Raw genomic sequence first — 12,476 nt, forward strand, 5'->3', positions numbered from 1 at the left:
GCTACTTGCAAAAGTGGTAACGGTCTTGCGTAGAATTCAACCCGAGAAAGGTCCATTTCCAGTGTCACCACGCAGAAAATGGTGTTGGCTTCTGTGGACTGCTCAGACACATGAGGTGACGCACAGCCCAGAGTATTTACTGGCCCCCAGAGACTCATCCTTGCCTGCCTTTGTGGCTGTCTTGTTTGTCTGGGGCCATTTCTCTCAGATTATATACTCTAGGAACGACCGTCGTGGGGACTGGCTTTGCCGAGCCATGATTCTGAATTGAACCTTCTGGAAAGCCAGCTTTCAGTGGAATTACCGTGAAATGTATGGTTGTGCTGAATACCTGGGCAATGAAAAGAAATCATCTGTGTAAAAGAATGCAGTCCACAGTTTGGTCTGACTTTCTCTGCATTTGTGTTCCCCGCCTCTGCAGGGGAGTGACCTCCCCTGAGAGGCAGGAGTAGGTCCTGGCGCATGAGAAAGAGCTCCAGGTAGGAGATGATGCAGAGGCTGCAGTGGAACTTCAGACCAAGGGAAGCAGGGGGAGACGTCTCTGGAGAAGGTCCCCCCATCACTAGGGTTGCTGTGTGGAGGGCAAGTCTTGTTTCTGCCTTGGCCCCATCTAGTTACGTGGGCACAGTCAGCGTGGACATGCATTGCCAGCCTGAGTGGCCAGGAATGGGGGTCTTTTGGGCTGCTGAGGGCAGAGTTGCCAGTGAGACCCAGAAACAGTTTTGAAGCAGCTTCCAGGTCGGATGTGGTGGGTCACGCCTGTAATCCCAGCACTTAGGGATGCTGAGGCAGGCAGATCACCTGAGGTCAGGAGTTCGAGACCAGTCTGGCTAACATGGCAAAACCTCATTTCTACGAAAAAATACAAAAATTAGCTGGGCATGGTGGCAGGCACCTGTAATCCCAGCTACTAGGGTACTAGGGAGGCTGAGGCAGGAGAATCACTTGAACCTGGGAAAAGGAGGTTATAGTGAGTCAAGATTGCACCATCGTACTCCAGCCTGGGTGACAGAGCAAGACTCTCTCAAAAAACAAAAGAAAAGAAAAGAAATGTGTCTTATTTCATGCCAACCAGTTAGTGGCTGTTTGTTAAGGCAGCCCTAGGAAACTGATATGAAAAGTAAGTCCCATTTTCCAGGAAACTTGAATCAGACCAGCCGATGTTAAGATGTGTCATTAAAACTACAGAATGATGGTCCTGATATAAACAGTAAAATTCAGAACTCTGTGACTATGGAAAGAAGTCTTCAGTAACTAAGGAGAAAAAGAAGTGATACGTAATGAGGAAAAGGAAGATATGCTTTAGTTTTCTCCACGAATACTCGCTGTTGAAAGACACTGGAGAAATATATATATATATATATGTATATAAAGTGTTTAAAAAAATGACCCAAATGCATAACAGCCAGGCAAGTCATTCTTCAGATGTCAAGATAATCGAGAGGTGTGCTCAAACAGGAAGGCGTTTGGAGAAGATGGTGCCCAGCTTGGGGTGGGGCCCGTGGGAGGCTGAACAAAACCGACCCACTGGAGAGAGCTGGGTAAAGTCAGGGACTGGGGGTACGGGTAGGTAGGACGGAACCTCTTTCCTTATAGAATGACTAAGCAACTGTGGGAAATACGGGTATCAGAAACAAATCTTGAAAATATAAAAACAATAGTGTAACCTACTGAGAGGTTGGTGTGACTGGGATTCCTGGGGATTTAGGTGCAGTCGCTGCCTCATCTTCCTTCATGGAAGGAAATTCTAATAGACAATAGATAAAAAATATTGGCAGGCAGGTAAAAAAGAAAGATGTTCATGCATTATGTAAAATTACCAAAGGGCATATCATAAAAGTAAAAATAATGTTATCATCCAGCACTTCTTCCCTTCTCTCCCTGCCCTAGGACACACCCTGTCCATTCCAAACATCCTGATTTTTAGAAGTGTGCAGAGTGGGGATCCCACAAATACCTTTCCAAGTTGCCAAATCAAGAGAAAGGGTTAAGAGAGATCACATAAAGTTATAAAGAAAATGACTACAGTAATTTAAAAACAGATGTAAAGCTTGCAGGTCACCAGAAAAATTATTCAGCACAAGAAATCTATAGAGTAAAGAGAAAAGAATAAAAGATACATTATAGCAGACAGTGTAACATGAGATAGGATGAGGAAGAATGTGTATGATTGGATGTAAATCAATAAATACATCTCTTAAAATAATTCAGGTTGGGGGAAATGTTTAAAAAGTGGTGTGGAGATTCTGATTCGCCTGCTCCCTCTTCGAGTCATGTTGTGGTGAGTTACTGAAAATTGAGTGTTTAGGATTGATGAGCAGAACCAGGGAGAGCCCTGCCCTTCAGAAATATCTGGTTCAGCCAGACTGACCTGGAGACGGATCTCCTTAACCTACTTTGACCTGTTACCGACTGTGATACAAGAATTACTCGGCCTCCAGCAATTTCTCTCCTGTACAATCCATGTAAATGCAGATGTGTTTGGTGTCTAATCGGAAAAACCACGTACTGTTTTCCCTTTGCTCTCACACTGCGGAAGACTCTGGGACCTATTGTATGGGGATTTCTCCCCACCAACAAGCAGTAGATCAGTTCTGTGACAGACACCAGCTTCGAGTCCTCTAAGTTAGTTCTGTTCTGACACTGTCTACCTTGGGATGGCTCAGGACCCCACAGAGTGAGGGCTCAGTACCACAAGACTGCCCCCAATTTCCATGCCAGTCGCAAGCCAATCATGGAACAGAAGCCTGTGCTTCTGTAGCCTGGCTACAAATGGAGATGACCAGGATCCTATCCTTGGTTTGATCAATTTGCTAGATTTGCTCACAGAACTCAGGAAAACACGTAGGCTGCTTTATTATAAAGGACATCGCAGAGGCTACAGATGAAAGAATGTGTAGGGTGAGGTGCAGGGGGACGGCTACAGAACTTCCATGCCCTCCCTGTACACGACACACTCCAGGAACCTCAGCTGTCTGGAAATTTAATGAACCCTGTTCTTTTGGGTTTTTTGGAAACTTCATTATTAAGCCATTGGTCATTGGTAATCAATCAGTTTAACCTTCATCTCCTGCCCGCTCTCCAAGGTTGGGGGTGGGGCTGAAAGTCTCAACCCTCTACTCTTCTTTTCTGGTGACCAGCCCCCATCCCGAAGCTACCTGGGGGCTGCCAGCCATGAGTCAACTCACAGTAAACAAAAGCACATCACTGTGGAGATTCCAGAGATTTTAGGAGTTGTATGCCAGGAAATGAGGATGAAACGAAATATGTATTTCACGATCCTTCATGCCCCTTTGGACGCTTATGAGAAATTAGGGTTAAATCTAATCCAAATCGTGGCTTTGACACTTGGGTCTGTTGAGTATTTAATATGTGGATGAAGAGCCAGATAATAAATTATTATGTATCATACATGTGGAAATATATTTATATATATATATATGTGAGATTACATTCTATCTGAAATCAACCCAAACACCTCTGTAAAGGAGCAAGATCTTACACATTTTCTAGGAGCTGTGTATTTGTAAATAGAAATTAAGAATAGAGAATTTATTTACTAAAACTAAGATGTTTAAAGTGGCATTTATAGTCTCTTTATTTAGAGTGCCTTTGCTGGCTGGCTGTGGTGGCTCATGCCTGTAATTCCAGTACTTTGGGAGGCCGAGGTGGGTGGATCACTTGAAGTCAGGAGTTCAAGACCAGTCTGGGCAACATAGTGAGACCCCCCATCTCAAAAAAGTATGTTAAAAAAAAAGTAGAGTGCCTTTGCCGTTATCTTAGATTCACTTCAAACCTTTGTCCCAGATCCTTCTCTACCATTCCTACACAGTTTTTGTAAACATGATCGTCAGTGGTAGGAAGGAATTCTCGAAAGTCACAAAGTAGATTTTCCTTTGAGAAAACAGGGACGTCACGTGTTATAACACTGCACCTGGCAGATGCCCAGGACTGTCATTCAGTCGTTCATTTCACTCCACTATTTCCACGGCCTCCTGTCGGGGAAGGAACGTGGCACTTAGTAGGTTAGGGGAGTAAGAACCTGACTTTGTTTTTGCCAACGGCTTGAAAACTGTGTGTAGAACCTACACATGCCAGGTTTGTGTGCACAGACTGCACTATTCTTGCTGGGTTTTTTTTTTTTTTTTTTTTTTTGAATCTGTTATCTTTGTACCAAGAGCAAAATGAGTGTCTTTGATTTTACCTTTGAGAATAGTTTTGTTGTTTATTTCACACATGTGTGAATGCCTACTGTGTGCCTGGCCCTGTTCTAGGTATGTGTGGTGGACAGAGCAGCAAACAGCAAAAATCCTTGCTAGAGGGAGGCTTCATCTGGTGGGGTGGAGGCAGCAGGAGCTGTCGGGACCCAGAGAATGGTATGATCCTGCCCCGGGCCCAGACTGGCTGAGCTGGTTACAAGAATGCGCTCAAGCCTGGCTTCAGGTCCCAGCCTCAGCTCTGCCACAACTTACCGTTGTGTAGTTGGGCAGGTCAGCCCCTCTGCGCCTCAGTGTTTCCATCTGTGACATGGAGCGATGACCATGCTGTCCTTGGAGCGCTGTTGTGAGGTTAAAATAGGCTAATGGATATGGGGAGTGCTTACAGCAGTGCCCAGCCTGCCGCAGGTGCTGAGAGGTGTGGCGTTGTGGGGGCAAGGGAAGGGGATGCACAGGCCAGCAGAACGGCAGTTATCCCACAGGGCTGGCCTGGTCAGCTTCGTGGAGAAGGTGGCAGTGAACGAAGCCTTGAAGGAACGATGAGTCATGCAACGTGGATCTGGGTATCCTTGGGGGGAACCGCCACCCCAGACCCCAGCAAGATGGCCAGGGGAGAGGCCCTGCCTCCAGGGCATATCTAGGGCATTCATGGAGTGTCCTGGCAGTCGGCGTGGCTGGGAGGAGCGAGTTCAGGGCATGGCGAGTGACTCAGCAGACATTCTGAGGGCTTTGCCTGTTACTCTGGGTGACATGAGAGCTGTGGGAGGTGGAGGGTTGACTCCCTTTGACTTAACTGTCATAGGACTGTGGTGGCTGCTAGTTGGAAGTAGACGGAGGAAGGAAGCAGGGACACCAGTGAGGACAAGGAGGGGAAGACAGTGGTGTGGACCTCCCCCGCCAGTCTCCTTGGAGGAGGTGAGGCGTGGGTAGGTGTGGACTAGAACCTGAAGGCAGAGCCCTTGGGACCTCCTGGTGGCTGGATGTGGGGTGTGAGGGGAAGGAAGCCCTAGGGATCATCTCCGGAGTGGCCTGGCCTGACCTGATGGAGCTGCCATCAACTGGGATGGCCAAGTCCGTCGGGAGAGCAGGGCTGGGTGCAGCCGGAGTTCAGTTCAGGACATTCCAGGCCTGAGATGATGTCCCACCTCAAGATGTTTCCTGGACCTGCTGTAACCGAGTACCACAAATGGAGGGCTTAAAACAGTAGGAATGGGCCAGGTGCAGTGGGTGACACCTGTAATCCCAGCACTTCGGTAGGCTAGGAGAGAGAATCACTTGAGCCCAGTAGTTCAAGACTAGCCTGGGCAACACAGTGAGAACCCATCTCTACTAAAATAAAAATAAATTAGCAGGCGTGGTGGTGCCAGCCTGTGGTGCCAGCTACTTGGCTGAGGTGGGAGGATCTCTGGAGCCCAGGGGTTTGAGGCTGCAGTGAGCTGTGACTGTGCCAGTGCACTCCAGCCTGGGCGACAGAGTGAGAGAGACACTGTCTCAAAACAAAACCCAGGAATGTATTCTTCCACAGTTCTAGAGGCAGGAAGTCTGAAATGAAGGTGTTGGAGGGGCCGTGCATCCTCTGAGATTCCAGGTGGAGCCATCCCTTCCTCTTCCAGCCCCTGGCCATGGTCATCAGTCCTTGGCATTCTTGTGGCTCCATCACTCTGATCCCTGTCTCTGCTGCCTCTTGGCTCCCCACTGTGTTTCTGCTTTCTGTGCAGTTTCCTCTCCCTGGAAAGGTGCCTGTGATACTGGATTAGAGCTCACCCTGCGGGCCTTATTTTCACTTGATTGACTGTAAAAACCTTTTTTCCAAATACGGGCATACAGATGCAGGGGTTAAGACTTCAGCATCTCTTTTTGGAAAACATATCTCAACCCATGAAAGATGACTGTTAGCCAGCCAGGGGGAGGTGTTGAACAGGTAGAGCCCATGTGTGAGTGCCAGGGCTGAGATGTAAACTTGGGGTCGTCAGCATGCAGAAGGTGCTCAAAGCCTCGAGACTCAGTGGGGACACCAAGGGTGTGAGTGTGGATGGATCCCAGAAGTGATCCCGGAAGATCAGACTGAGCTGATCTCCAGGAAACGTCAGCGGGTCAGGAAGATGAGAAGCACCCAGCAGTGAGACTGAAGTGAAGCGTCGGAGGAGGAGGAAATCAGAAATGTGTGGCTCCAGGATCCAAAGTGAAGAACGTTTCCAGGAGGAGGGAGCAAGACTGAGTCAGATCCTGCTGATGGTCAGCGCAGAGGCAAACGCTGGACCCAGCAAACCTGAGGTCCTTGGCAGAAACAACAGCATGACCGTTGAGAAGATAATCCTGCCTGTTTTGATTTCTTTACACGATAGGTTTTTAAACTTGATTTTCAATCTTTTGGGCTATATCTAAGTGGTCTGTTTTTATATCTAAAACATATGTTTATTCTGTAAACAACCAGGCACATGTCTGGACTTGGGATAAATGCTGGGCATAAAGTGATGAGTGACACACACACCTGCCCCGAGATATCGTTTACTGGGGAAAAAGAGTGAAACAGTGGGATACAGGGCAACAGCCCAATGACATTGGTTCCCTAGGGGACTGCAGATTAAAACCACGGTGAGATACCATTCCACACCCATTAGCATGGTTCTCATTAAAAAGACCAGCAACGCCGAATCTGGGGGAGGATTCGGAGCAGATAAACCAAATGGCCCACGGATCCATTGCTCACGGGAATATAACTTGGTGGATCCACATTGCAGACCTGTTCAGCAGTTTTCTTTAAAAAGTTAAAAATGTATCTAGCCTGTGATCCAGAGTGTTTCACTTTTAGGTATTTACTCAAGAGAAATGAAAATAGACATCTGCAAAAAGACCTATACAGCATGTCCATAGCTGTCTTACTCATAGTAGCCTCAAACTGGAGACAACCCTAGGGCCCGTCAGAAGAAGCAGAGGCAAACCGTGGCGTCTTCCTGCAGAGGAGTACTTTCCCACAGTGGAGAGAAACAAAGGGCAGCAGCATGAGGGCGTCTCAAAGACGAGCTGCACAGAGGAAGCCATGCCAGAAAAACAAACTCTCAAAAACCCACATGGTTACGTTTATAGAATGTTCAAGAACTGATGAAACCAGTCCGTGGTCACAAAAGCCAGAAAGTGGCTGCTTCTAGGGACCAGAAGGGAAAGGGCATAAAGGGACCTTTTGAGGTGAAGAGAGGTTTCTGTATCTTGGTGTGGGACATACCGTGCCAAAACTCACCAGGCGAACATTTAAGGTCTTGCATTTTTATTATACGCAGATTATATCTCAAATAACATAAAAAACGATGCTGATGACTGGTGTTCCCAGGTGCCGTGCTGGGAGGTGAGGGGGCACCACCTGCCAGGAGGAGACTGGGAGGCGTCCTGGGGAGGGGAGGCCACATTGGATCGGGGTTTCCAGGCCAGATTTGGAAAAGCAAGAGGAGGCTGAGCCCAGTGAAGGGCTAAACCTGGCTGAGAGCCCAGAGATGAGAGAGCTCAGCCTTGGTTTCCAGCACCAATGGCCTAAAAAGGAAACCAGGCTGTTTAACAGAATCCATTCTCGAGAACAGACGAGCTCAGGCGCATTCAGGGTGGTGTGACCACCAGAACCCATCCTCTTTTAAGGCTCAGTGTATATCTGAGATAACACCATTCCCAGCACCTCCCCCCACCCCGCAAACTTCTTCATGGACTTTGTTCAGATTTCAGTTTTATAATTGCTTTTTGTATTACCCTGATCAGTGTACTTTTTTTTTTCCAACTGCTGCATTTTTCTTGGTACTTAGTTAAAAAAAATTATTCAAGAATCTTGCCTTATTAAAATAACCTGATGCTTTCTATTTTTTTTTTTCTCTCCTTAAAACATAAAAGCTACAGATTCTCGTTGACACGGGAAGCAGCAACTTTGCGGTGGCGGGAGCCCCACACTCCTACATTGACACGTACTTTGACACGGAGAGGTAAGTGCTGGCCCCTTGGCTGGTGTGCTGGGCCAGGGCACTGCATATTCAGCATGCTTTAAAATGCGGCAGACCATAACAGCCAGAAAGCGGTTTCATTTTAAGGGGTTACCGACATGGGTGCATATGTACAGGTGCATGTACATACATGTGACTATGTGTATGCGTACGTGCATGTTCATTCCATCCACAAATCCACAGCAGGAGTCTCCTGATAGCTTCCATGCATTTACATGAGATTCATTTTGGAGAAATCCAAGTCAGACACCACGTCGACAGTTCCCCCGTCGCAGGGAGCATGTGGCCCCTCTGGGCAAGGACATGGGGTTGCTTCCACAGCTGAAGGGATACATGGACACCCGCCTTCGCATACTTCAGTCGGGGTTAAGCTGTGGTTCATGGAAACCATTTCTGTGGGTTGGTCCGCAACACTCATTTGGAAGAGTGAGTTTCGTGAGTACAAAGTATTCAGGCCCAAGACTGGGACTGCACCTGATCAACGGCGTGGAGTTGAGAAAAAACAGTGGAGCCAGGTGGAGGTCTCTGGAATAGAACAAGCCCTGTCCATGCAGGCTTCAGAGCAGCCCTGGCTGGGGTTGTGGGAGGCCCCAGGCAGCCTGTGGCAGCCTTCAGCTCTGCAGGAGCCTGTGGGGTCTAGAGTCAGCCCTCTGTGAACTGGAAGGCACTCTAACACCACGAAATGTGCACATTTCGATGTCACAACTATTTTTGCAATCCTGAAACTTCAACTCAGCAGACAGAATGGGGAAGCTGATGTGCCGGTTTGTTTTTTAGGGTCATGAACCGTCTACAGGCTCAGAACTGCCACATTGGGTTTCCCTGCTGTAAATCCTTTTCCCAACTTCCCTTTCTCACTTTCCTTGTCCTCAGTGTTTTGTTCCAGGGAATAAAGGCCAGCTTTAGTTGGGGACAAAAGGAGAGGAAAAGAATAGCTGGAGTCTTCTGAAAATGCCAGGCAATTTGATAAAGCAAGATGCCTTGCTGTGTAGGAAAGAAAGCATAGAGGAAGCCCTACATATCTGTTCTACCTGCGCTGCGCATCCTGGGCTCTGCTTTGGTGCCATAAATGATGTGGCCTCCTGCACGTGTGGCTGCAGCTACTTGCTGGGGCGAGGGCTGTGGTGGCCAGTGCTATATGAGGCTTCAGAAGAATGCGGCGGGCCCCTCCCTCCAGGAACCTATAGCTTAGTTTGTGACTTCCTGTACTGGGAAGGTTTCTTCACTGATATTCTCGGATACAACACTGGCCACCATGTGATCACTATGTGCCCAGCTGTTGCTATAATCACAAACGTGTGTAGAAGTAGTGGTGGTGTTTCTCTGTGTGTGTGTAGCAGAGGCTTGGTCTACGATGCCTAATGCGGCCTCTTCCCACTCAGATCTGTGGTTCATCCAAGTTCTCAGTCCCCAAACAGCCCTCACCTCTAACCGTTCACTCCGAACCGCTTCATCATGGAACCGGACTGGGAGTTGGTCCAAACCTCTCATTTTTATTCCTCCAGCACAGGAGGTCAGGAAGACAGGGGGCTTACCCAAGTTCAAGCTTTGAGACCAGGAGCTCCCAAACCTTCAGGCAACACCTGCTTTTTATAACAAGTGCTTTGTCGTTCCCTGAAGGGACTGCAAAGGTCATATGACTTATCTACATACACAGCTCCAAATGCCCTGATGGAATATGAGGGGAATAGAAGGGAAGTAAGGTATAGCCAGGAAATCATACTTCAATATATGAACACCCTGGCTCCACGGTGCTAAGAGGAGTCCGTGCAGTGGGGGATGCTGGAGGTGAGTTAACTTCTCCGTCAACATGTACACCCAGTGTAGACTGATCCAGGCAGGCTGACACAGACTCTCACCCTGAGCAACTCAGTTTACTGTCTTAGTCTGTTGTACAGCTATAAAAGAATACTCAAGGCTGGGTAATTTATAAAGAAAAGAGGTTCATTGGGCTCAAGGTTCTGCAGTCTGTACCTTGAGCCTGTAGCATGGTGGCAGGACCTCAGGCTGCTTCCAGTCATGGTGGAAGGGGATGCAGAGTCAGTGTGCAGAGATCACATGGGAGAGAGGAAGCAAGGGTAGGAGAAGGAGGTGCCAGGCTCTTTTTTAACAATCAGTCAACCCTCCCTGGGACTAGCAGAGCGAGACCTCAGTCATTACCATGGACAAGGCACCAAGCCATTCTTGAGAGATCTGACCCCCACACCCAGACACTTTCCACCAGGTCCCACTTCCTACACTGGGGATCAGATTTCAGCATGGGAAGTGGAAGGGACAGATATTCAAACTATATCAGTGGCTGACATGATTTTCCAAAATGGAAAAGAATCCTAGGAAAGTTCCAAGAAAAACAAACAAAAAAGAATCAGCTTCCCTGGATTTTCACGGCAGCAAATCCACGATGTACACTGAACCTTTGTAGAGAAGGCTTTGTGCACAGGTGAATGGAAGGTGCGTTTCGTGCTCCTTATCCAGCAGATTTACCCATGCTGATGCCCAGAGCGACTTTGGAAAGTGATGTGCGTCGGGAGCAATTCTTCATTTTGCACGCCCGCCCTTCACACTCCTGGATAACCAGCATGCTTATCAAACACACCCCTAGAGTTTCCAAAACTTCCCCTAGGGGATAGGGCTTTCCCCACTGAGAAAGAACCGCTTATCTGAAGGCCCTCAATGGTTCTAGCCCTGTGTCGTTTCCCCTGCAGAGCTCTAGTCTGTATTATACCTTTTCCATGTTCCCCAGCGCCGGGGCTCAGTGCATGGGGACAGAACAAACACCCGTGGAGCTTGCATTTCTCAGTTAGCAGTTCTTTTCCCCTTGGAATAGGTTTTTCTCTCATATCTGTAGATGCAAGATACACTAGAAAGAAACAGCGAAGCACAGTAAAATCAAGGTTGGGGTGATGTGGATAGTTACTTTCCAGATTTAAAGTGAACCATGCCACTCAAGCCCTGTGGATGGCTGCTTTTCTCCTGGCAGGTGAATGACAGTTCTGTGGCTGCCACCCATAGCCAGAGTCCTTGAAGGTCTCAATCCACACATCCTTTTGCTATGCAGATGCAGTTGTGGAAACATTCAAGGGTAAATAATAGTCCGCATCATCAAGACTATGTGCAATATTTCATCAACCGTAAACAACCCAGCATTTTTCTCAGCTGCCTTCAGCCCCGTTCAGTGTTTGGTTTAGCTGTGGTTCTCTTTCGGAATACCGTGGGACACATCTCTCTTACTCACCTGCCAGCCCTGTTTGGTTTATTCATGCGGATTTTGTGCCCACCACCAGGTGTGTATTAGTGGCAGATGGTTCCTGTTTTCTATACTTTGAGCTTCTCCCGTCCGTATGCATGTGATTCATGTGAAAACTGGGATCATCCAGAACTCCTTTGATGATGAAGCCTTCCCTCCTGCTAATCTCACAAGATAATTCAGGATTCCTTGCCACCATTCTGACCACTCAAGGTCCTGGTCTGTTTCTCCTTTTGTGGGTAAATAAAAAGAAAAGTGACAGAACACAGTGAGGTCTACAGAAAGCCCCTTAATGGTCCGTTTCACCCCGTTGCCACTTCCACCATTCAAATTCAGCCTACCTTCCTTATTTGCAAGTACTGCTGACTGACTGACTGACTTATTTGTTTATCTATCTTTTTATTTATTTTGAGATGGAGTTTCACTCTTGTTACCCAGGCTGGAGTGCAATGGCGCGATCTCGGCTCACCGCAACCTCTGCCTCCTGGGTTCAGGCAATTCTCCTGCCTCAGCCTCCCCAGTAGCTGGGATTCAGGCACGCGCCACCAAGCCCAGCTAATTTTCTGTATTTTTAGTAGAGACGGGGTTTCACCATGTTGTCCAGGATGGTCTTGATCTCTTGACCTCGTGATCCACCCGCCTCGGCCTCCCAAAGTGCTGGGATTACAGGCGTGAGCCACGTCACTCACCTTTTGAGAGTCTAACCTGGTACCGCCTTTCTTTTCAAGAGACCATTCTTCCACAGAACTGTAAGGTTTCCTCTTGGCTGAATCAGATCTGGTACATCCCACTTCTGAGTTAGAGGCAAGTTCTGTTCCTTCAGCTTCATCCCTGCTACCATGCTAGCTTTACAGGTTAAATACTTTCTTAAATTTATATTAATCTTGTTTCCTCATATCTGCTTTTTACATGCTTTAGTATTTTTGATATGCTTTTTTGTTGAAAGATATGAATATTTTCTTTCAATGTCAATTATATTTAGTTAATTTGTCTAATGCTTTCATCTAACTTTAGAGTTGGCCTAAGTTATAC

General features: G+C 47.6%; 1 protein-coding gene across 2 annotated transcripts in view; it reads left to right on the plus strand.

Moving 5' to 3' along the window:
- The window catches only part of BACE2 (beta-secretase 2), a 104,669-nt gene that overhangs the window by 47,427 nt on the left and 44,766 nt on the right, over positions 1–12,476 (plus strand). For both annotated transcript variants that reach the window (XM_035283289.3, XM_035283290.3), the window contains exon 2: positions 8,091–8,179. In XM_035283289.3, the coding sequence (XP_035139180.3) occupies positions 8,091–8,179 (89 nt within the window). The remainder of the gene's footprint in view (positions 1–8,090; positions 8,180–12,476) is intronic.

Source organism: Callithrix jacchus, chromosome 21 (assembly GCF_049354715.1).
Source record: "Callithrix jacchus isolate 240 chromosome 21, calJac240_pri, whole genome shotgun sequence".
NCBI classification, from domain to species: domain Eukaryota; kingdom Metazoa; phylum Chordata; class Mammalia; order Primates; family Cebidae; genus Callithrix; species Callithrix jacchus.